The following is a 27,123-nucleotide window of genomic DNA, read 5'->3' on the forward strand; positions in this document are numbered from 1 at the left end:
CTCCGTTTTTGGGTTATTTCACATTGAAATATTCGATTTGGAATTTTATGAAGAAGAACCTACTTTTCATTAACTACAACTCTGCTTCTACTGGGTATACAGACCGCAAGCATACACCATTTTTTTAATTTTTTTTATAAGCTATATTTTTGCTAAGAATATTTTTTTCGCTGAAATACTTACTTTTTAAGTTTTCTTCAAAAAACCGTCCAAAAACATGTTTTTTTCTGATTATCGATTTCTGATGATCTGTTATATCGATTGATTCGTGTCTGTGATGTACTGTCCAAAATCGTTGGTGCGCCTCTGGTAAAAATTTTATAATAACACTAAATTTATATTAAAAAAGGTGTCAACCAACTGCTGAGAAATTGTGCAACCACATAAAATAATTTTGTGATTATTTAATTAAAAAGATATTTCTAACTGCGATAATATGTTGATGTGGATGCGGCCCATAAATTTATTAATTTAATAAATTGATACAGCAATCTAAGTCGATGTAACAATGTAAGAATAAAAGTTGAAAGGAGCTTTGAAGACTATTGATTTTGTATTAAAAATGTATGGTTTCCTTAAGCTAATTTTAACGAGAAATGTAAAATGCAACGTGATTCCCTATTAAAATGAAGAAAAGATAATAAGAACAGACAACAGTTATTGAACCTAAACCAATAAAATGTGCGTACGTGTGAGAAGTAAGGAGAAGTGTTAGTCTAAGATACGATATAAGGTCGATTTGCACCGATCTGTTGAATGTATAAAAATTGTTGGATATGTAATTTAGCATGTTAACAATTACAAAAAACAAGGGTTGCCTGATCTAATCTTGTTCTAACTATAATGAATTAATAATTAAAAATTACATTTTATTATAAATTAAAAAAAAATCGACCCAAACAGATATTATTTCAGATTTTTAGTAATTCTAGACAAGAAAGGTCTTTTGTAATTTGTCTCTAAAGTTGATCGTTTTCTAGTTATAAACAATTTAAAACTGAAAAAAGAACGAAAGATGACGATTTTCAAGGCTCAAAAACATAAGCGTAAAATATCATTTTTGAAATTGCGAAGTACCTAAATTCAAGTTCAAACCTTATTCTCTCAGTTCTTGATAAATCTTTTGGACTTATTTAATTCCTAAACATTTTTTTTAGTTGTTAATGCCCGTCTCCCCATAAGAAACCTTCCTCATTAACAATTAAAAAAAAATATGTTTTAGAATAAAACATGGCCAAAAATTCTTATCGAGACCTGATAGAAAAAGGTTTGACTTGAATTTATGTACTTGACGATTACAAAAATGATGCTATTTTAAAAACTCGTAACATGAAGTAAACCCACTTCTATATAAAAGGTATATTTAATAAAAATTTTAAAAATCCCAATGGATTAAATGAAATAGTTTCATTCAGAACATTTTCGGACCTATCAGTCCATCATCAGTGAATTCGTATAAACTTGCTAATTAGCCCCAGAACCAAACAATGGTTGTACTTTATAATTCAATCTACATTACAGTATTGTGAAATTGGATAGGCTAAACGCCGATGTTATAAGAATACCTCGGGAACATGGTGAGACTCTAAACGAGAACCCTAACGCGTATTTACGTTTCCGTGTTCATTTCAAGACGTTTAATTTTGAAATGCGCACTGGTTTGTAAAAGAACTTCGCGCCTAAAATTATCACAAATACGTGTTAAAAATAGATCCTATCTGCAGAATAACAAATTATCATTCATTGGATCTATGGAAATAAAACAATTTTGTTACCAAAGTTACCTTCTTTTTTTCTTTATAATTTTTGAAAAAAAAGTAGTGGCAAAATATCCTGTCAAAATAAACTATTACGATACGTATACATTTTGTAGTAATGCACAACAATATAGGTACTAAAAGTGTTATGTATATCAAAAACATATTTTAGTTACAGCTAAACAATTATTTTTCAGAAAACATATTTTTAGCTATTTTTAAGAAAGCAATATCAGAGGAAGAACAGGGTATATCAATAAACGGAAAGTTCTTGAAAAACATAAGATTCGCAGACTACACCGCTATTTTTGCAGACAGTTTAGAAGCACTGCGACGAGTAGTACCTAAATAGATTACATCAAGTCAGTATAAAATATGGACTACGAATAAACGTTAAGAAAACCAAGTTCATGATTAATTCTAAACAACATACAATAGGAAGGCTAGATATCGAGGGAAAACAAGTAGAAAGAGCGAATAACTACACATATCTGGGAACCTGGGTAACAGAAAACAACGACCAAGGTAGAAAAATCAGGACACGAATCGAAATTGCAAGAAAAGCATTTATAAAAATGAAAAAAATGGTTGTTAATCGAGACCTTTCTCTGGAGCTGAGAATAAGAGCCTTAACATGCTACCTGTTCTCGACTTTTTTGTATGGAATGGAAAGATGGACACTGAAAGTAGACAACATAAAGAAGTTGGAAGCATTTGAGATATGGTGCAATAGAAGGATTTTGAAAATACCATGGATCCAACGAGTTACGAATGCACCTTAAATAATTTACTTAAACTTAAATACACAACACGACCCTCAAAGCTAAGTTGATAAACAGCACGTGCAACGAATAATATACCTATTATAATAGTTCTATGCACTTGTTTGTAGAATTCCAACGCCACATGTTTCGGTACAAACCAGTGCACATTTCGGGGGTTGGCGCTTTCAAATCAACACCTTTTTGGAACTATAGTATTTTTACTACAAAAGCGATATTACGTAGGTCAAAATTTTTGACGTAAGAGTACTGTCAAAACATTAGATTGTGACTTTTCATTAATGCCATGTTAATTATAAACATGACAATAATGAAAAGTCACATTCTAATGTTTTGACAGTTCTTTTAATTTAAAAATTTTGACCTACGTAATATCGCTTTTGTAGTAAAAATACTATACGCTCTGAGCTTCGCTGGTGTCGCTCCTAGCGGTTACTAATTCAACTTTTACCGGTAATTTTTAAATTTGTTATTTAATTGTTATCGCTTAATATTTACAACGCAAAAAAGTAATTAAATTGTAATCGATTTTTTTAAGATTTTTCTAATCATTTTGACGTTCTATTGATAAAATATCAATTTCTTACTTCGGATACTTTGACAATAATCGTGTAGATGGCGCTAAGAGTATAATAGATTATTTATAATTAGATATTACGGAACATTAAAAAAACTTAAATTCAGTATTTAAAACGTAAGTATATTTAAGGTAAAAATATATACCACAGCTTTGACCAACTAATATTGTTTATAATTAATGTTTTTAATTTTAATTTTAAATTAATCACTTTGACATTTATGTCAAATTTCCGGTAAACGTTTACAAACTTGTCACTACTGGCGTTCGCGAATTTGTAAATATCCCCTCTACGTACGAGCTCACAGCGTATCTGTGAGCTCGTACGTAGAGGGGATATTTACAAATTCGCGAACGCCAGTAGTGACAAGTTTGTAAACGTTTACTGGAAATTTGACATAAATGTCAAAGTGATTAATTTAAAATTAAAATTAAAAACATTAATTATAAACAATATTAGTTGGTCAAAGCTGTGGTATATATTTTTACCTTAAATATACTTACGTTTTAAATACTGAATTTAAGTTTTTTTAATGTTCCGTAATATCTAATTATAAATAATCTATTATAATCTTAGCGCCATCTACACGATTATTGTCAAAGTATCCGAAGTAAGAAATTGATATTTTATCAATAGAACGTCAAAATGATTAGAAAAATCTTAAAAAAATCGATTACAATTTAATTACTTTTTTGCGTTGTAAATATTAAGCGATAACAATTAGATAATGAATTTAAAAATTACCGGTAAAAGTTGAATTAGTAACCGCTAGGAGCGACACCAGCGAAGCTCAGAGCGTATAGATATGTATCACCGTTTCGGTGTCCGTTTCAAAACCGCAATGTCTTGAAATGAACACGCAAACGGAAATACGCAACCCTAACAACCATCTTGGGCCAACGAGGTCTGCCAAGTGACTTCATGTTTTTTAACTACATTATATGGTATACAGCCAACCCAGGAACTACCCCTTTTAGTTGATATTTTTTACTTGTGTTTTTGAGCCTTGAAAATTGTCATCTTTTGTTCTTTTTCAGTTTTAAATTGTTTATAACTCGAAAACGATCAACTTTGGAGAAAAAATTTTTTCTCTTTAGAGAAAACGACGCGAAGCGGAGTTCGGCAAGTAGTCGAGTGCGGAAAAGAGACTTTCCGCAAGAGTTAGGAAGAATATTTTTTCTACGAGCGTTAAAAAATGCCCAAATCTTAATCAATTAATTGAATTAATTAAATATGAAAAAACCAAACCACAGTATAGGAGGAATTCCTCCTATACTGTGACCAAACTTTCAACATTGATTAGCATGACGAGATCTTGGTTTCCATGACGACGATTCAAAACCACTGTTATTGTCTACTGATTTGACTTTCGAATATGTCAAAATAATTTTATTTCATCGAATTGTAAGTAGTAATTGCACAGGAGCTCTAAAATTATCTAATTTTCCCGAGTGACACTTTGACACTTTTAATTTCACGACCAGAAGGGGAGTGAAATTATGTCAAGAGGGCAAAAATTCGATAATAATTTTAGAGATCGAGTGCAATTTGTTGTGATTATTTCATGAATAAAACTGTTCAAAACCAATATTTTATTGTACTTTATTTATGTAAGTACAAATTAGTACAATTAAACACACAGTTGTTATAAATATTTGACGATTGAAAGTCACCACTTTTATAATTTTTAAAACATTAATTATTGTCATTAATGTCACTGAATGTATTTTTTCGTAGCAATGAAGGGCATCTGACGGAATATACTTGACGACGGGATATTATCAAAAATTATCGGGTATAATATCACGACAAGAGAGTGAGCATAAATTGAAAATAATCTGACCGTTTTTCGAAAATTTGTTGTCTGGCAATATACACGAGAGCCCGCAGGGCTCGAGTGGCCCAATGACAACAAATTTGAGTAAAAATGAAGCATTATTTTCTTATGTATTCTTACTGTCCTGTGATATCCGTAAGATTATTTTTTAATACGTATATTATGGATATTTTCTTAAATGTGACAGTTGTCAAAACTAGGAAACTGATTGCCATTAAACAGAAACAATCTACTTAAAAAAGTTCTATCGGTCATTTTCTACAGTAGATAAATCTCAGTATAATTTTAATCTGATTGGACAGAATTAAACACGTGATCAAATATTTTACTATAGGATTGGAAGTTAAAATCAACAAAAAATAATCGGGTATAATATCACAAGAGAGTGAGAATAAATTGAAAATAATGCGACAATTTTTCGAAAATTTGTTGTTTGGCAATAGACACGAGAGCCCACAGTGCTCGAGTGGCTATTGCCCAATGACAACAAATTTGAGTAAAAGTGAAACATTATTTTCTTATTTATTCTTACTGTCGTGTGATATTCGTAAGATTATTTTTTAATACGTATATTATGGATATTTTCTTAAATGTGACGGTTGTCAAAACTAGGAAACTGGTTGCCATTAAACAGAAACAATCTACTTTAAAAAATTCTATCGGTAATTTTCTACAGTAGATAATTCTCAGTATAATTTTAATCTGATTGGACAAAATTAAATACGTGATCAAATATCCTACTATAGGATTGGAAGTTAAAATCATCAAAAAATAATCAGTTTAATTTTTATTTCTGTAGCTTTTTATTGGTTAGAATCTCCTATGAATGAAATAATCGCGTTAATTTTATTAAAACATGAACACAATAAGGTATATATGAAATAAATTAGTAAATAATATCTAAATATTAGTTTATTGCATGTATTATAATTATTTTTAGGCCATATTAAAATATATAAATTCAGTGCGGAAAAGTAATGCGAAAAAGTAAAACTTTCCAAACTAAAACGCGTGCGGAAAAGTAGACATTCTGTATATATTTTTTTTGGAATTTGTAGTGCTATAGTAAGTAAAAATAAATTATCGTTAATTCAGAAACTTTAAATGACCTGTTGAATTCAAATCTGATAGAATCTAACTGTAGTATTTAACCCTACAATTTTCAACATACCGCAAAGGTATCTCCTAATTAAATTTCCTTTTTCACGGCGTTATTTTTGTTTATTCTAAGCCATGGTATTATTATTTCTAATAATACTTAAGGTGCACATTTAAAACCGAGGAACGCACCATTATTACTCCACCCAAAGGTAGCTCGGTGGACAAAATTCCCATGAAGGTAACGTTTGGTAAATATTTCTTTTACGGAGCCGTCTCAGATGCATACCATAAAACTAATAGGCTATAAGTGTTACTCAAATATTTTTTATGCAGATGGCCTATACAGGGTGGAGTTTATTATTTGAAACGTCTGATTTAATTCAATTAATTATAGAAATGCTTGTTTTGAATGAGATTTAATGAATTTTATGCAACACATTCGCGGAGACGCTACAGATGTAGACCGGACATGCTACAGATGTAGACACATTTTCTTATGGAGTAAATGACTTCATATGCAGCCGTGCCCGTGAACAAGTTAACGTATAAGAACACAGACTGATAAGTCTGATGAGCCATTCTTTAAAGTTCCTCACTATAGAATCTCCACAAAATGCGATAAGGTTATTGGTTGCTCACAATTTGGATTTAAAGGCCTGGGTAGGAGGAAAGCAGTAGTTGCAACCCAGGTGCTAGCCCAGAACTGCTACGATCAAAGGAAATATTATGTAATGATATGCTTTATAGAATATGAAACAGCGTTCGATAGAGTACAACATCATAAACTCGTACATATACTAAAACAACTCGACATAGATCAAAAACATATTCGTTGGATAGAAGCTCTTTACTGGAATCAAACAGCTGTCGTCAAGGTGGATAAAGAAAAAACACAAGCTTAAAAAATTTTCAGAGGTGCAAGACAGGGATGCATTCTCTCCCCACTACTGTTCATGTATATTCATAAAGTGTCCTCTAGGAAGCTCTTGAGGAATGCGAAAGCGGCATCAAAGTAAATGGTACCTGGCCAATAATATACAATAAGCGGATGAATCGGTCTTAATAGCGGACAATATAGAAGACTTCCAAAACCTTCTTAATATTGGAGAACATAGCAAGTACATGGGACTTAGCATCAACATAAAAAAGACGAAGTTCCTTGTAATCAGCCGTCAATTATGTCAAAATCAAAATGCACGCTAGTCTTGCATTTTGGCCCTCTGTAATATCGTCATCTTTCATTCTGCGTTTAATTTTTTCAAAAATACTTATTGCCATATTGGAAAAAGGGGTGCAGAGGGGTTTCGCGCTGTATCTCCTAAACCAGCAACCATACAGATAATTAATTTAATTATACATAAAATGTAGCAAATTAAATTTTCTACAATTTTATATCTATTACTTTTTATCGTCAAGTGACCAACAAAAAAGTTATAAACAAAAATAAGAGAAAATTTTATAAGTTTCTTTTTGGAGGTTATAACTTTTTTTTCTACGAGCGTGCAAAAATATCTACTTTCGCGCACGCATTTTAGTTTAGAAAGTTTCAACTTTCCGCACGCGTGCTACTTTTCCGCACGTGTGTTAATTTAGATATGTTAATATGGCCTTAAAGTAATTATAATACATGCAATAAACTAATATTTAGATATTATTTACTAATTTATTTCAAATATATCTTATCGTGTTCCTGTTTTAATGAAATTAACGCGACAATTCGATGAAATAAAATTATTTTGACATAATATTCGAAAGTGAAATCGGTAGACAATAAGAGTCGTTTTGAATCATCGTCATGGAAACAAAGATCGTCGTCATGCTAACTAATTATATTGAAAGTTTGGTTTTGACAACCTTGTCAAAGAATTAATTTGTGTATGTATTTTCATATTAATTAAATTAATTGATTAAGATTTGGTAATTTTTTAAAGACTCTTAGAAAAAATATTGTTCCTAACTCTTGCAGGAAGTCTCTTTTCCGCACTCGACTGCTTGCCGAACTCCCGCTTCGCGTCGTTCGGCAAACTGCAGTCGCGTGCGGAAAAGAATGACTTTCTGCACTTGTTAAGAAAATAACTATTTCCGTTCATTTTACTGTAAAATTACATCATAGCGATTTTATAGAGGATTTATCAACGAACAATTTCCACCATAAAGTTGTTTCATTTTATTTACTTATCTAGGTTTTACAGCGCTCCAAACTTGACCAGATTCTCGAATTCTCGTAGGAATACAATAAAAACAAAACCGTGGGCTTACTTTTCTATCTATATATTTATTTATTATGATTTTAACATTCCTATGCTATTATTAAGCTATTTTTGACCCTTTTCCCGGCCACCTATGAGGTAGAGTCTGGAGGCGCGTTTTTTGTGTGGTATCCCCAATAGGCCTAATCCACGGACAATTACCAGACAAAATAATATTATTTATTTTTATATGTTGAAGAAGATCTATCATAGTTATTATTTTTTCATTTTTTTCGATGGTCCAGGCTGCGAGTCAAGATCTGAATCAGTATCCGAGGTGAATTTTTGTGGTATAATGAGAGTTAGAGTTGGCGTCATTGTCGGTAATTCATCTACCAATTCATTTTCTTCAATAATGAATGTTGATATGTCCACGACGTTGCTGCAACTCTCACCACCACAATAGAGGCACACTGCTGAACATTAGAGGTCTGCTTTTCGGCAACCATATGCAACTCCAGTTTCCATTGCGTCTGCTAAAGATGAATTTCATAAGCTCGGGGGTACTGGAGGCTTGGAAGTTTGGATTGGTATCCAAAATTTTCCATGCTTTTTCCAGCCTCATTTTTCTGGATCACAATGTTCACCGAGCCATGACTGAATCTGGTGATACACTCGGAGTCTGTGGAAAAGGGCTGCATCTTGTGTTGGAGGAAGTGAGAAGAGATTAAATGCATTTTTTCTCACTGTTTTAGCGAATAGTTTGTATCTCAGGGTTTCCAGAGAATCGTCTTTATTTCCGCCATATAAAGAGATGAAAAACGGTCGACAACAGTGAGTAAGATGGCTCGATTTTCCTACTGACAAATAATTTTCCCTAGAGGTTTCTTACAAATAAAATAACCACCACTCATGATGCGCTCTTACAAAATATACAAAATACTTATCTAATCACAAAAATATAAATTTTACCCACAAGACTCTCAATAGTATTATCTATAAAACTCAAAATACTTTTCACAATTTTTAATACGACTGCACGTGGGAAAATAGGTAGCACAACTGTAAGAATAAGTTAAGTAGAGCGGGACCGACTGCTATGCCACCTAGGATAAATTATAATATTAAAAGTAATAGCAGGCAGATATTCAGTCCGGTACGGAAGAAAAATGACGTAACTGCAAATTTTGTCAATTCCTGTTTATTGCGCAATTAACTTCTAAAATACTATGTAAAGATGATACAAATGCTTTTGTATCAAAATGCAAATACAAAAATAAGAGGTGGGCAAATACTTTTAAGCGCGGGCCAAAAAGAAAGTTTCAAAATGTCTCCCGGGCCGGAGACCTATACCCAGTATGTACGCTGCGCACACGCTAATGTTTTTGGTGGAGGTTTTTCTCTGTCCAAGAAAGTTTTTTGACATAAATACTATAAGTATCATTTTAAAGCATTTGGACAAATACATTTGACTGTTAATAATAAATAATAGTAATAATAATCAATTATTGTCTTAATCGTGTGTACATGCGAACAATTTGTTCTCAGCAGTGGCGGCTCGTGATTTTTACAATAGGGGAGGCTATACCTAACTGTAAAATATCTAGACAAATTTGCACTAGCAAAAAAATGCGCCAAAAAATGTAATTTAAGGCCCCATCTTTTGACCATTTTTATTTACATTTCATAATATCATCCTAATTCATAATTTCATGATATCATCATTTTAAAAATACTTAGTCTAATAGTAAAAGTTTAATACCAAAATTTGTGTCGTTTATTTGTTAACAATTCCATCTATTTGTAAATAGATACCTATGCATATCAAAATAAATACAGATTTGAAGTTTTGCAGTCCATACATAATGAAGCTTCAAATTTTTTAAGATACTCAATTGAATTTTTTTAATTCTAAACGCGGCCTACTGCGAATTCAAAAACACGATAAATTACCGATATTTTGCTTTGAGTTAGAGATATCGGAAAAAGTTATTTGAGCAAGTTGTTCCAAATATTATTATAACCCCACATACCAAATTTCATAACAAAATTCGCACTTTTAGATTTTTCATTATATTTAGTCAGGACCCTAAAATTCGTTGTCCCGAGACGCACCCAACCACCCAACGGAGCTGAGAAGCTACACTGCCTCCCTTGGTATATCTCCGGGCAACGTGTGATGGCGCCGTAGATGCCACTGTTTAGGAGACCGGGTCTCCTTAAACGCCTGCTGCGCTGCACGGAGCATTAGCAACGGAGAAAGCTGGGCTTCTCGGCTCCGTTCGTGCATCTCGGGATAACCCAGGGTCCTGCCTACAATAATATGTAATAAAACTGAGACGCGATCATGCGTTCTAATGCTAATGCTCCGTACGTATGGATAATTAGTGATAATATGGAATTTACACGTTGTATAATAGTGAGAGTAATTGTTGTTTTCGCGATTCATGATAAACAAAACAGTATAGAGTGTGTAAAAAATTTATGGGGAGGCTGAGCCTCCCTTGCCTCCTCTGACGAGCCGCCACTGGTTCTCAGTTAAATTACGAAATTTTTAATATGGTCCATTATATTAAGCCGTAACAGGGATCCAGATAAAAAATGAAATTCAGAAATTCAATAGCAGCCTTTTTGAAGATGAGGAAATTTCTGAGCAACCAAAGATTCAATATGCAAATCTGATATCGGATGGTAAAATGTTAAGGTCAAGTCAACCATCATAGTCGAAATTCAAAGGTGTCAACTGATCTAGCATGGTCATGTAGAAAAAATGGACGACGACAGGATGCCAAAACAAATTTTAAAATGAACGTCAAGGAAAGAAGGAAGAGAGGAAAGCCGAAAAAATCCTGGCTGGGTGGCATTCAGAAGACAATGTCGGAAAGGAACGTTCACCCTGGCGAATACAACGACGGACGAAGCTGGAAACTGGGAACAGGGAGGCGGAGAACCCTATAAAAAACCGGGATGATAATAAAAATGTTATGTCCACTCTATTCTTCTTTATTGGATTGTTAATGCTGACTTAATGAAAAAGTTGCAAGCTTTTGAGATGTGGCTTTTTAGGAGAATTTTGAAAATACCATGGACCGATCATATTACCAACGAAATGATGTTGCACAGAATGGAAAAGGAACAGAGAACTTTGACCATAATTAAAGGGAGAAGGACAGCAAGGAGAAAGGGCACATACTAGTAAATGATAAGTACGTTGTTGTAAGTTGTTGCAGCAGCTGATTATAAAGGGTAAAATGGAAGGAAAAGGGTCCTGGTAGACGACAAATACCCTGGCCGGAAAATATTCGTGCCTGGACCGGGTTAAATATACAGACGCTTTTAAGAAAAGCAGAAGATAGAGATTCATTGTTTATATGAACACTACAAACACTAATACTGTTGATTTCAACAAAATCGCATAAAAGAGATTAAGAGCGTAAGCGCAAAATTTCGGACCAATACTTTTTAAATGCATTCCTTTTTTTCGAATCATGAGAAAAGTAATAAATATTTTTGAAAAATTTAAACGCAGAATGAAAGATTACATTATTACCGAGGGCCAAAAGTCCCTTAGAATAAACAAAAAGTTTCTTTGCAATGAGATATTTGAAATTAAAAATCACACTAATTTTTTTTTTCTTTTGTGTTCACCCCTACGACTTACTAAAATAAGCATTGTAGAAGTTTTCAGGGACTTTCGGCCCTAGGCAGTATAATTTTCTCAGGATTCGAAAAAAATTAATGAATTTAAAAGCATTGCGCCTATGCTCTTAAAAAAAAGCTTGCGGGATTTTTCAACGGGCCGGATAAAGTAAGCAAAAGGGCCGCATCCGGCCCGCGGGCCGCCTTTTGCCCACCCCTGCACTATAGGGTAGTTGCGTCGTTACTGAAATACGCGCTATGTTAGTCCTTGTTTCAGATGCATAATGACACAACTGTAGATAGGGTTAAAAAAGGGAGGATTAAATTAAGGTAATGGAATTAGAACCAATATCGATGAAAATAAAAGCAATCGTTGTCAAAAAACAAACGCTATACCGATGCTCCTGGACGATTACTCTTCATTTAATCCCTATTTTAAATATTTAAAAATCGTTTTTTTGCTCTTCTGAAGAATTTTGCATTTTGCGGTTGCGTCATTCTTCTTCTGGACCGTTTGTCCTCAAACAACTTCTTGGGCCTTTGCTATGTATGCTTAGGGTTCTAAGTTTTATAGTGGGGAGGAAGGTCAAAATTAGAGTAATAATAGCATAGTAATGTTAAAATCATAATAAATTGTATGAATAAAAAAATGTTAAGATAGAAAAGTAAGCCTAACGTTTTGTTTTTATTGTATCCCTATGAGCATTCGAGAATCTGGTCAAGTTTGGAGCGCTGTAAAACCTAGATAAATAAATAGAATTAAACACCTTTATAGCGGAAATTGTTCGCTGAAAAACGCTCTACAAAATTGCTATAATATTATTTTATTGTAAAATGAACTGCAAAAAAGTTATAACCTCCAAAAGAAAAACTTCTCAAAAGGAATCCTCTTTGCACCCCTTTTCCAAGATGGCGGCCGGGGACAAGGATGGCGACCCCAAAAACTTGAACTTAAGCTTCTACTGATCCCCCTACATATTAAAAAAATAAAATTGACTCCTCTAACAAATGCAAGGTATGGCCTAAAAAATGTAACATTTCTATGGACTAATTAGTTTTCTCATGATTCTAAAAAAGTGAATACATTTAACACATTAAAAATTTTGAAAGGCGACATTTTGCGCTTTTCCCCTTTACTATTAACAAATTTTCAGCATGCTATTAATCAACTTTTTTTGGTACGCGGGATCCAGACTTAATAAATGAATCTAGTATCTAGTATATACCATTATATTTGTCAAGCAAACTTAAATAAATCTTTACTGCTGTAGCAGAATTATTAGAGATTAACAGCTTCAAGCTAATTACATTCAGGAAACATTATAATTAGTAGCAAATGTGCTTCCGTGGTCCATTCCTCGTCGATTTAGTTGGTTAATTACAATTTGATTTGATTTGAAATTATGTGTTAATAATCTTTTTTTTAATGATTTTTGATTGGTGAGAAAACAAGTTTTAAAAATGGTTTTATTAATTAGGATACCTCTTCTTCTTCAACTTCTTTTTTGACTCTACCCCTATTTATTGGATTTATCGTGTTTAAAATTATTCTTCGATTTTTACTTGATATATTCTTCTGTTTTTCATTTCCTGAATTTTCACAGTTTTCTCTACGTCACCTTTCCATCTTTTACGGCCGTTTCTCTGGTTGATAAGCACTCTGGAGTTCTAAACATCACAAAGTAACAAATAAAATATTTTTGTTTTGAACAGTTTTATTCATAAAATAATCTCACCGAATTACACTCGACGTCGTAAAAATTACCAATTTGTATTGCCATCATGACAATTTGACATAATTTCCCTGACAAAGATATCAATAAATAAATCACAATAAAAATTTTGTGTTAAACAGTTTTATTCATGAAATAATCTTACCGAATTACACTTAATTACTCTTAAAATTATCGACTTGTATTGCCCTCGTAACAATTTGACATAATTTCCGTCCCTTTCGAAATTAAAACCGCCAAAGTGTCACTCGGGATACAAATCGGTAGTCTTAGAGCTCTTGTGTAATAATAAACTGCTCGTCAAAAGTTAGGGATATAGAAAATTCTGCTGATTTTCATAGTTGATTTTTTCGCGAACAGACGGATTCCGCTACTTTTTTTATTTTAGCCTTTTCTTTAGTATTTACACAGTTGTGTAAGGGTTTACTCAAACTTATTTTTTTTTTACTTATACCGGGTAGAAGAAAAAAATATGTTTTTCTTGTGTTAAGTTTGAGACACCCTGTAGGGAGAACGAGATACAAATGTGAGTATACATCAGAATAATATTGTAGTCTTATGTTTTTTGAACATGCTGTTGTTTGAATGTCCCTGATATCTTTAGAAACAAAAAAACGCGTTTTAACCGAAACAAAAGTTTGAGACACCTTGTAGGGAGAAAAAGGCACAAAGGTGAGTATACCCCGCTATTATGTTGTAGTCTCATATTTTTTGAATATTTAATTTTTTTAATTTCTCTGATATCTTTAGTAACAAAGAAACAAGACGGTATTACTCTTTAATATGTTTTTCTATGTTTCACATGTGTGATGTGACGCTTGTCCTCAGTTAAAACACATATTAAAGAGTAATATCGTCTAGTTTCTTTGTTATTAAAGATATCAGAGAAATTAAAAAAATACAATATTCACCAAATATGAGACTACAACAAAATATCGAGGTACACTCACCTTTGTGCCTTTTTCTCCCTACAAGGTGTCTCAAACTTTTGTTTCGGTTAAAACACATATTAAATTACAAAACCGTCTATTTTTTTTTATTTCTAAAGATACCAGGGACATTCAAAAAACAAAATGTTCAAAAACATAAGACTACAATACGATTTCGATATATACTCCCATTTGTACCTCGTCCTCCCTACAGGGCGTCTCAAACTTAACATAAGAAAAACATTTCTTTTCTTCCACCCGGTATAAGAACAAAAAAAAGTTTGAGTAAACCTTTGCATAGCTGTGTAAATACTAAAGAAAAGTCTAAAATAATAAAAAAAAATAGCGGAATCCGTTAATCTGTTCACGAAAAAATCTACTATAAAAATTCAGCAGAATTTTCTATATCCCTAACTTTTGACGAGCAGTTTATAAGTGATTATTTAATTCATAGAGATTTTTATTAAAAGAGACCTACACAAATCAAAATTTCAGTGATTAACTTTTAATAATTTTAACTTCCAATCGTATAGTAAGATTTTTGATCACGTGTTTAATTATGTCCAATCAGATTATTATTATACTGGGAATAGTCTACTATAGATTATTCCCAGTATAATAATAATCTGATTGGACAGAGTTTTGAGAACTGTCACATTTGACTTGCATACTATCCGTTCACTTTGACAAGTTGAAAAATGTGTGTCACATTAATTGGGATTAATGCCACTGACTGTTTTTATATAAAGACTTGAATTTTATATGTAGGTATTAAAAAATAATCTTACGAATATCACACGACAGTAAGAATAAATAAGACAATAATGCTTCATTTTTTCTCAAATTTGTTGTCATTGGGCAATAGCCACTTGAGCCCTGCGGGATCTCGTGTCTATTGCCAGACAACAAATTTTCGAAAAACTATCGCATTGTTGTCAATTTATTCTCACTCTCTTGTGATATTATACCTGATTATTTCATTCATAGGAGATTCTGACCAATAGAAAGCTACAGAAATAAAAATTAAAGTGACTATTTCACTCATTTTAAAATTTTCACATAATCTGACCAATGACAAACCAAAGACAGCTTGTGTTATCGCGAAAACACCAACTGTCTTTCAATTCTGATTGGTCTATCAGCTTCGTGTTTTCAACGACGTAACCATGGATACCGATCGCAAAGCAAAGTTTGACGTTTGCCAAAAAAATTATTGTAGCTGTATACGTCAAAATGAGTCGTTTCGGTGGTACTTCAAACGAAGTTATAAACCAAAACATTGAAGAAAATATACCGAGTAACACAAGAAAATCTAAATCTTATATATGGAGACAATTTATGATGTTCTGTGTGGATCGCAACTACAAATTAGATGCAGAAAATAACAACGAAAGACTAGCATTCATTCTAAAAGACTGGGCCTTCAACTGTTTATTGTTATAGGTAAAAAATAATTATAACAAATTATTTATAGTTATAATAAATATTTCATGATTATGACTAATTGTGAATTATTCAAAAAATGGGTAGATTTGGGTTACCTAGATCAAATGTATTATTATTAAATTCCTTCCTCCCATTCTACTGAATTTTTGACCTATCACTTTGTTCGTGAAATAAATAGTCTAATAAAATACCACTCGTGATTTAATTTATCTTATAAGTCTGTCTTTTATTTCTAAACTCAACTGAGTTGCTTAAAGAAAACACCACTCGTCCTACGGACTCGTGGTGTTTTCAAGCAACTCAGTTTCGTTTAGAAGTAAATCGACAGACTTATCGCGAAAATTGACTCACTAGTGGTACAGTCATTCGGGGTAACTTTGATCCACTTTTTAAATATTTTTTTAATTTATTTTTACACTGACCTTCTTAATTGTTCTTTTATATTATATTATGATTGTGTATAGTTTGATAATGTCTTACAAGCTTAAAAATATGCCACAGTAGCAAGTATAATTCAGGAAAAAAAATTTTTGACATGGTTCAAAGTTAGACCCGCTATTGGTGTAACTTTGAACCATATCTACAATTATACAAAAAATCTTATATATTTGATGTTTTAAGCTATCAGGACAACTTTGCAAGAATGAATTAGGTTAGTTCGGATGTACAAAAATTACACAGTTGTTACACGGCACTAAAATATTTAGAGCAGGCCTGGTTGCCATTCTGTTCTATATGACTGTACATGGGTTGGTCCAACAATACTCAAAGACTAATTTGAAAATATTTATTAGGAAACTAAAGTTCTACAAAACAATACTACATAAAGATTACTCGTTAATTTACCAACAGAAATATTAAAGTTTTCACTCGATAGGCGAATCAAAGTTTCTTTAAACAGGTGGCACAAATAAACATATTGGTATTTGATTTGTGAAGATTGTTATTTTCAATGCAGCTCAAATGGAATATTCTTATGCACTTATTGCATTTTATACCTAATGAATGCATGGAAACATTGAAAGTGCAAAAATAACACAATCCAGAAGATATTTCTAGATTTTTAAAATTATTAGCTTCTGCCAGATCTCTCTTGCTTTGTATTTCACCCAAGGGGAATGATTGAGGGGAATGCGACGTCATTTTCTGCTGATTTTTCATTTTGTTTTCTGTCTTGCATTCCTTGCTTACTTCACTGCATTTTTTAACTTGATTTTCCTTCATTTCACTTACTATGTTTTCTTCTTCGTTACTGACGATCTGATCCTGGTCTGTCTTTTCTGTCACTACAATATCTACTGGCATATCGTCAATGTCGAAATTGTAGCCAATTGAGTCCTCGACTATAATCTCAGTCAAATTAGTTTCTTCCAAAATTTGCTGACCATGCAGATCTCCATAATCCAGCATCTGTTCTTGGTTTACCTCATCAACGTCTTCATTTTCTTGCACATTGTTCTCTGCAGGTATGTATTCTGCTTCTTCAGCAGTTCTGTTGGTCGTAATAGATCTACGACCCCCTCGTATTTTTGGTCCACCTCGTGTTTTTGGTCCACCTCTTGGTTTTGGTCCACATCGTGTTTTTAGTCCACCTCGTGGTTTTATTACACCTCGTAGGTTCGGTTCACCTTTTGTTGTAGATTTTCTAGTTGCTAGTAGTGAACCCCTGTTTTCATAATACTGATTCACTTCTTCGACTGAAACACTTTTGCCAGCAGTTATTGGAAGACAGAATTTTTTTGCCCTCGTAACGTTTTGCAAATCATTTTCACGAATCTTTTCTACATATAATTTAAATTCTTTTCCAATATCTTCATTAATTTTACCCATTGGTCGAGCATACAACGGAAGTTTTAGTAATGCCTTGTTTCTGTCAGTGGGATAAATTCCTGAAGCCTCAAACCCCTTTTTGAGATTCTGAGCTGCAGTGTCCTTTCCGAGGTCTAGAGTTGCTTTGAGAAGTTGGCAAAATACTGATTTTGGCATAGCTACTGTTTTTCTTCCTCCCTTGGTCGCTCTCCACTGAGTTAAAATTTGGCGCCAATATGTTTTAAGACTGGCAAAATACCCCACATCCAGTGGTTGCAGCAAGTGGGTAGAGTTTGGAGGGAAAAATATTAAAAGAACATTATGTTCCCTTGCAAGTGTTAATGTTTTTATTGAAATATGTGCTGACATGTTGTCGCCTATCAAGATCTTTCTACCTTCGTTTGTGTTGGCGTACGGTAGAAAATGTGTCTCAAACCAGTCATCAAATATAGAATTTTCAATCCAGCCTGATTTTGAGGTGTTCAACTTCGTACCAGTAGGTGCACCAAAAACCCAATCCGACCACTTCAGATTACCTTTCATTATTACATATGGAGGTAGAAACTCTCCATCTGCATTTGCACAAAACAGAGTGGTAAAACAAGACTTCGTTGAATTTACGATTCTCTCTGGATTCCTGCAACCTCTTCTGAATAAAAGTTTTCTTTTTGTTGGAACGTCGTGGAACCCTGTTTCGTCGTAATTGTAAATATTGTTGGGTGTGATATCAGAAACTTCCATCTCGAAGTTATCAAAAAATTCATTTATTACATCTTCATTTACTTGCGCCCTCCTTCTGGAAATATTCGTTTGAAACCGTTGAGCAAGTTCTGTGCGGTTTCTCTCCAAAAATAATTGACTCCAATCCCAGCCTGGAAAATTTTCCTTAAACTGTGATACTTTTCTCCCTTGAGAATTTAAGTAACTTTGAGCAATGCATCTCACATCAAACAAAGATATTGGAATTCCATTATCACTTAAAGAAATAACATGCTTGGCTATCGACTTTTCTTCTTCTTGAGAAAATACTGTAGGCCTTCCGACATTTTTTGAGTGGTTTCGTTTTAATTTATTTCGAATCGTATTACGCGGGATATCGTATTGTTTTGAGGCCTGTCTTTCACTCAGCATTCCACTTTTAACCTGTTCTAGTACTGCTTGTAGGTGTTCCTCTGTATATCGGCTTTTAGTTCCATACCGACGGACGCCAGCATGTAGACTGTGTATCTGTTTTCTCGGCATTTCGGGAAACCCTGAAATACAAAAATACAAAATTAAATTCAATAAATAAAATTTCCCGCAATTTTAAATCGTCAGGGTAACTTTGAACCAGTTTCAGTGTGGTGCAAAGTTAGCCTGAAATGATATAAATTCTCAGCCCGGCCAGTTTTTGCTGCAAAACGGAGATATTTTAATGAATCTTGAAGCTTTGATGTAACGAAAGTGATCCTAAATCATTAATAAAATAATTAAAATCCCCTGCATACTTACTTTTTCGACAGAATCGGTATAAATTATCACTTTAAATTACTGTTTACAACCCAGCACTTTACAGAACGTATACAAATTCAAGTTTGACACAATGTAGCATATCAGACGCCTTCAAACTTAACGGAAATGTCAATAAAAGAGACCTCTATTGCAATTTATCCAAATTAAATGGTTTTAACAGCAAGAATACTACTTATAACGTACACTTATATCAAAAAAAATAAATGGTTCAAAGTTAGACCCTGTGGATCAAAGTTACCCCGAATGACTGTATTACTATTGATAATTTTTGATAATATCCCGTCGTCAAGTATATTACGTCAGATTCTCTTCGTTGCTATGAAAAAATACATTCGGTGACATTAATGACAATTACTGTTTTAAAAGTTATAATAGTGATGACTTCCAACCGTCAAATATTTATAATAACTGTGTGTTTAACTGTAGTAATTTGTACTTATATAAATAAATTACAATAAATTTTGGTTATGAACAGTTTTATTCAAGAAATAATCGCAGCTAATTGCACTCGATCTCTACAATTATTATCGAATTGTTTCCCTCGTGCCACTTTTAAAACTGTTAAAACTGTCAAAGTGTCACTCGTGAAAAATTCGATAATTTTAGAGCTCTTGTGCAATTACTAGTGATGTTGAATAAGTAATTATTTGTTACAAAGTACTCGTTACTTACAAATACCGAAAGAAACGATTACTATACAGAGAGGCAAATCGTTACTTTGATTACTCTGATTACTTCGTTGCTTCGTACCAATCGAATCAGAGCGAGTAACGACTATTGTATCTACTTTGATTACTTTGATTACTTCGGTACTTCATACCAATCGTATTAGAGCGAGCAACGACTATTGTATCTACTTTGATTACTCTGATTAATTCGTTACTTCGTACTAATCGTGTCAGAGTGAGTAACGACTATTGTATCTACTTTGATTACTTCGTACTTCTTGAAGGTCGTTATTATATAGGAATACCTATACAAAATACCTACTGAGAAATACGATTCTAGATATGATTACCGGTACACAAATACAAAAGTAACAAAAGTAATTAAAGTAACGAATACTGCAAATGATTACTTTATACAAAATATCTACCTACTGAGAAATACGATTCTCGATATGATTACCGCTACTCAAATACAAAAGTAATCATAGTAATCAAATCATTTTTATCCCTTAAACAGATCGGTGAAAGTCGTTGTTATATCGGAATAGCTATACAAAATGCCTACCTACTGAGAAATACGATTCTAGATATGATTACCGGTACTCAAATACAAAAGTAACAAAAGTAATCAAAGTAACGAATACTGTAAATGATTACTTTATAATACAAAATATCTACCTACTGATAAATACGATTCTCGATATGATTACCGGTACTCAAATACAAAAGTAACATAAGTAATCATATTAATCAAAGTAACGAATACTGTAAATGATTACTTTATACAAAAGTAACGATTTGTAACGAATACTCGAAAGCAACTATAATCAACATCACTAGCAATTATTACTATTGATTATTTCATTCATAGGAGATTCTGACCAATAGAAAGCTACAGAAATCTGAATTAAATCGATAATTTTTGATAATCTCCCGTCGTTAAGTATATTACGTCAGATGCCCTTCGTTGCTACGAAAAAATACATTTAGTGACATTAATGACAATTAATGTTTTAAAAATTATAAAAGTGATGACTTTCAATCGTCAAATATTTATAAAAACTGTGTGTTTAATGGTACTTACATAAATAAATTACAATAAAATTTTGGTTTTGAACAGTTTTATTCATGAAATAATCGCAACAAATTGCACTCGACCTCTGAAATTAATATAGAATTTTTGCTCTCGTGACACTTTGACATAATTTCACTCGCCTTCGGCTCGTGAAATTAAAACTGTCAAAGTGTCACTCGGGAAAAATTCAATAATTTCAGAGCTCTTGTGCAATTACTACTGATTATTTCATTCATAGGAGATTCTGACCAATAGAAAGCTACAGACATGCAAATTAAGGTGATAATTTTTGATAATCTCCCGTCGTTAAGCATATTACGTCAGATGCCCTTCGTTGCTACGAAAAAATACATTCAGTGACATTAATGCCAAATGTTTTAAAAATTATAAAAGTGATGACTTTCAACCGTCAAATACATATTTATAACAACTGTGTGTTTAATTTCACTAATTGGTACTTACATATATAAATTACAATAAAATTTTGGTTTTGAACAGTTTTATTCATGAAATAATCGCAACAAATTGCACTCGAACTCTAAAATTAATATAGAATTTTTGCCCTCGTGACACTTTGACATAATTTCACTCGCCTTCGGCTCGTGAAATTAAAACTGCCAAAGTGACACTCGGGAAAAATTCAATAATTTTAGAGCTCTTGTGCAATTACCACTGATAATTACCCGTCGTCAAGTAGAACGGCAGATGCCCTTCGTTGTTACGCAAATATATTAAATAAAAATTAAGTGAAATTTATCACAATAATTAATGTTTTACAACCTATCAAAGTCAAAGTGAACAACATGAGCAGGTTTAGCAAATATTCAGCTAAAGATACATAAATCACAATAAAATTTTTGTTTTGAATAGTTTTATTCGTGAAATAATTTTACCGAAATACACTCTTAAAATTATCGATTTGTATTGCCCTCGTTACAATTTGACACAATTTTTCTCAACTTCGAAATTAAACTGTCAAAGTGTCACTCGGCAGCCAAATCGCTTGTCTTAGGGTTTTTCATTCAGTCATTTGTTTCGAGCTTCTGTCATGTGTCACATAATATTAATATATCTACGTCATACGTTATTGGTGATACCATTGATACAAACCAAAGACGTATGAAGTGCATATATTAATATTATGTGACACATGACAGAAGCTCGAAACAAATGACAATCGATGAAAAGCCCTATTGTGTAATAATATACCTAAGTGATTATTTAATTCATAGAGACTTTGACCAATAGAAACCTACACAAATCAAAATTTCAGCGATTGTTTCATTCATAGGAGATTCTGACCAATAGAACGATACAGAAATAAAAATTACAGCGACTATTTCATTCATAGGAGATTCTGACCAATAGAAAGCTACAGAAATCTGAATTAAAATGATAATTTTTGATAATCTCCCGTCTTTAAGTATATTACGTCAGATGCCCTTCGTTGCTACGAAAAAATACATTCAGTGACATTAATGACAATTAATGTTTTAAAAATTATAAAAGTGATGACTTTCAATCGTCAAATATTTATAAAAACTGTGTGTTTAATGGTACTTACATAAATAAATTACAATAAAATTTTGATTTTGAACAGTTTTATTCATGAAATAATCGCAACAAATTGCAATCGACCTCTGAAATTAATATAGAATTTTTGCTCTCGTGACACATTGACATAATTTCACTCGCCTTCGGCTCGTGAAATTTAAACTGTCAAAGTGTCACTCGGGAAAAATTCAATAATTTCAGAGCTCTTGTGCAATTACTACTGATAATTTTCCGTCGTCAAGCATTACGTCAGATGCCCTTCGTTACTACGCAAAAATGAACATTCAGTGACATTAATGACAATTAATGTTTTACAACTTGTCACAGAGAACACCAAGAAACAGGTTTAACAAATATTTAGGTGAAGATATCAATAAAATGTTAGTTAAAATGATTTAAAAGTTTTATTCATGAAATAATCTCAGCGAATTACACTCGATCTCTAAAATTATTATCGACTTGTTGCCCTCGTGACACTTTCACATAATTTCACTCCCTTTCGGGTCGTGAAATTAAAACTGTCAAAGTGTCACTCAGAAAACAAATCGATAATTTTAGACTTTAGAGCTCTCGTGCAATTACTACTGATAATAATGTTTGATAATTACTTACCCGTCGTCAAGTAGCGCGGCAGATGTCCTTTGTTTTTACGCAAATTTAATATTAAATAAACATTCAGGGACATTAATCACAATTAATGTTTTACAACTTGTCAAATTGAACACCATGAGCAGGTTTAGCCAGGGCCGCGTTTATGTCAATTGACGCCCTAGGCAATTCTCTTGTAGCCGCCCTTCAAGCATGTACCATTTTTGCGAAAAAAATTGCAGGAAGATTTTTTTATTTAAATTAGAATACATAAAACTTGGCATTCCAGTTCGATCACATCAGATTTATTTCTTGATTTTTCTTTGGAAAAATCATCTATAATGTCGTCATAATTTATCGCTTTTGTTACGTCACGTTCTATGGACAAAATCGACAAATTCTTAAGAAGTTCTTGCGTCATACTTGATCGGAAATTATTTTCATGACTATTTTTAATTCTTGACATTTTCGAAAATGACCTTTCAGCGGACACGTTGGTTGGCAACTGGAAGGCACAAATAAATGAGCAAAGCAATATCAAAATTAGAGAAAATATCTTTCAATCCACTCTTCTTTAAATATTTAGATTCGTCAATTATTGGTGATTGGTGATTTTATTGTGATATCCAAATGACCCCTTAAGTGAATACATTCATGTATGAATGATGTAGTGCAGTCAGTGAGGGTATTTGGCTCCGAATTCCATTCTACTGCATCAATTTAATTCATATTTTCACTGTAAGTAGGGAATAGCTTAAGAAACAAAGTCTATCCTATATCCTATGGCGCTTTTAACTTAGGGGTGGTTCCCACCCGTTCTCGGGGGTGGAAATTTTTTTTATCAAACTAACACCGGAACTGACCAGAGAACCTAATTCTAAGTAAAAACTGTTTTATAAATTTTTTTGAAAACTCAATACTTTTTGAGTTATTCGTGGTTAAAAATTTGCCATTTTCATTGAAAAATGACACTTTTCGGAGACTGTTTTTTCGGGATTACATACCATAAAAATTGTGCATCTAACGAAAAAAACTATATAAAACATTTTTGTAGTTTATGAAAAATCAGAGAGATTCATTTTTTCATAAATCTTCTAGTTTTAATAAAAAAAGAGGTGGTAGGTGAAAAAAGATTTTTTTGTGCATGCTCAAATCGGTGTATTTAACTTAAAATAACAGAGAAATGGTCGATTTTAGGGGTATAATGCTACGAATGCTTTTTGTAGTACTTGAAAAGACCTTTAAAACGAGAACTGTTAAATGTCGGTTACATTCAAACTAAGCGAGATATGGTGCAAAAAACTCGTGATTAATGTATTTTAAGGAAAAATGAGTATAAAATAAGAAATAGTGTATGTATATAAATATAAAAAAATGTATATCTAACCCCTCATCCACCAGAATTTAAATGCATCGTTTTCCTTCTACAATACCTTCTACTATAGTATTATTTCTATATTCAAAAAGTTGGACGGGTTTGAAATGAATGGTTTTTGAAAAGAATAAGATCAAGTTATAGATCACATTTTTAAATTTCCTTAAAATCTTCCTTTTTCTTCATGTAATTCGAAAGTGATAAGAGATATGTAAAAAAATACCTTACAAAAATGTAGGTTTTCTTTTGGATAACAATTTTATTTTTCTTTCATTACTGTATCTCATTATCATTTTCGAGTTACATGGAGAAAAAGAAAGATTTTTAAAAAACTTTAAAAGCGCTCTCTATAATTTGATCTTATTTTTTTCAAAAACCATACATTTTAAACCCGTCCAACTTGTTGAACATAGAAATAACACTATAGTAAGAGGTATTGTATGTAGAAGCAAAACGATGCATTTAAATCTGGTGGATGAGGGGTTAAAATATACATACTTCTCATTTTATCTTAAAATAAGTTAGTCATCCTTTTCTGTTGCACCATATCTCGCTTAGTTTAAATGTAATCTAAATTTAACATTGCGGTCGTTTTAAAGGTCTTTTCAGGCAGTACTTACAAAAGATATTGATAGAATTATACCTTTAAAATCGACAATTTCTCTGTTATTAAGTTGAACACACCGATTTGAGCATGCACAAAAAAATGTCTTTTCACCTACCATACTCGTATTTATGTTATCACTAGAAAACTTAAAATTTAATTTTTCATAAGCTATAAAAATGTTTTATATAGTTTTTTTAGTTAGATGCATAATTTTTAAGGTATTCGCAAAAAATCGTCCGAAAAGGCGACATTTTTCAATGAAAATGGCAAATTTTCAACCACGAATAACCCAAAAGGATTGAGTTTAAAAAAAATATGGAACAGTGGGCCCGCCGCCGCCTTTGCGGTGCTGCCGACGGCCCAATAATCCCTAAATTTACAACTTCTGTCCTTTTTGGATGAATAATGTTAATAAAATGCAATTTGTTTTCTAGAAATAAATGACAACTTATATTCCATTGATGGATGTACGATGTACTTAAATGTTATTAGATTTCAATTTTTATATACAAATATTTTTTGTACAGTATTTTTTCCGCCCTATCATAATTTGCCGCCCTAGGCAACTGCCTATATTGCCTAATGGATAAAGCAGCCCTGGGTTTAGCAAATATTCAGATGAAGATACATAAATATGTATATCACAATCAAATTTTTGTTTTGAACAGTTTTATTAATTAAATAATCTTACCGAATTACACTCGACCCCTTAAAATTACCGATTTGTATTGCCCTTTTGACAATTTGACATAATTTCTGACATAATGTGACATCATTTTTAACAAAATTAAAACTGTCAAGTTGCCACTAGGGATACAAATCGGTAAGTTTATAGCTCTTGTGTCAAAATTGTTTTAACATTTTTTTACAGCAGTGTTTTTTTTATTTGTATTATGGCTTGGCTTGGCCAATTAGCCAGAACGGCAGTGTTTAACATATTTTCTATATTATCCTCAAATCAATATTTCATGTACCTACATAAGATTTGTCGAACACACAAACAAATTTTAATTAACTTCTCTCTTACAGGTGTACCAGATAGCCTACGTTATAATTAAAATGGCGAATTCCCCACGACCAGGAACTTGGATTTTAGAACGTTCCATAGATGATCAAAATTACGAGCCTTGGCAGTATTTTGCACGAACAGACAAAGAGTGTCTCGAACGTTTCGGAATTCCAGCTACAAAAGGAAAGCCGCACTACTTTACCGACAACGAAGTGATATGTACTTCTTTCTATTCCAAGTTGACTCCTATAGAGAATGGAGAGGTAAGTTTAGAATCAGCAGAATAGTTTTCAAATCAATAGTCAATAGGAATTTAAATTTCTATTATTATCCTGTGTTTATCTTTCATATTTAGAAAACGTATTTTTAATAAAAAATAAGTAAAACATAAAAAATAAGTAAAATGCTAAAACCACCAAAATGAAAATATTTGGGTAAAAACTCTTTAAACTTAATGTTGTTCTGAAGCTTCCTTGTGGAAATTTTATAAACAACTATTTTCAATGGGAAATAAGTCACAATTTTACCAAAAAAATGATTTTATTAACGTTTCGAAGCCCAAATCGGGGTTCGTTGTCAAAATACAAAATACTACTAAAATAAACAAAAATGTTGCTAAGTGAAAAAACTCTTCTAATAATTTATTTAATCTGACTCATATTGGCAATATATTGGCAATTTAGACGTCTATTATACATTTTAAAGTAGAAGACTTTCAAATGATATCGCCAATATTTATGAGTTGCGTTCCTAGGACGACTTTACTAAAAGATAGATCATTCGATTACACGAAATCAATCCCAACTCAAGAAAATCCGTCACAAAAAATCATAGCATGTGATCTGTCTTTAAAAAGACAACCAAATGCAACGATGACAGTAAAATTCTCGCGTTAGAGATTCTATAGTAAATCAAGAGGGAAAACCAGGAAAAAA

General features: G+C 32.3%; 1 protein-coding gene across 1 annotated transcript in view; it reads left to right on the forward strand.

Annotated features, from left to right (window-relative positions):
* Nucleotides 1-26,475, forward strand: part of LOC126883563 (laminin subunit alpha-1-like) — a 375,906-nt gene extending 349,431 nt beyond the window's left edge. The window contains exon 3 of the mRNA XM_050649203.1: nt 26,209-26,475. Coding sequence (XP_050505160.1) covers nt 26,209-26,475 — 267 coding nt within the window. The remainder of the gene's footprint in view (nt 1-26,208) is intronic.
* The last annotated feature ends 648 nt before the right edge of the window (nt 26,476-27,123 follow it).

Source organism: Diabrotica virgifera, chromosome 4 (assembly GCF_917563875.1).
Source record: "Diabrotica virgifera virgifera chromosome 4, PGI_DIABVI_V3a".
Taxonomy (NCBI): Eukaryota; Metazoa; Arthropoda; class Insecta; order Coleoptera; family Chrysomelidae; genus Diabrotica; species Diabrotica virgifera.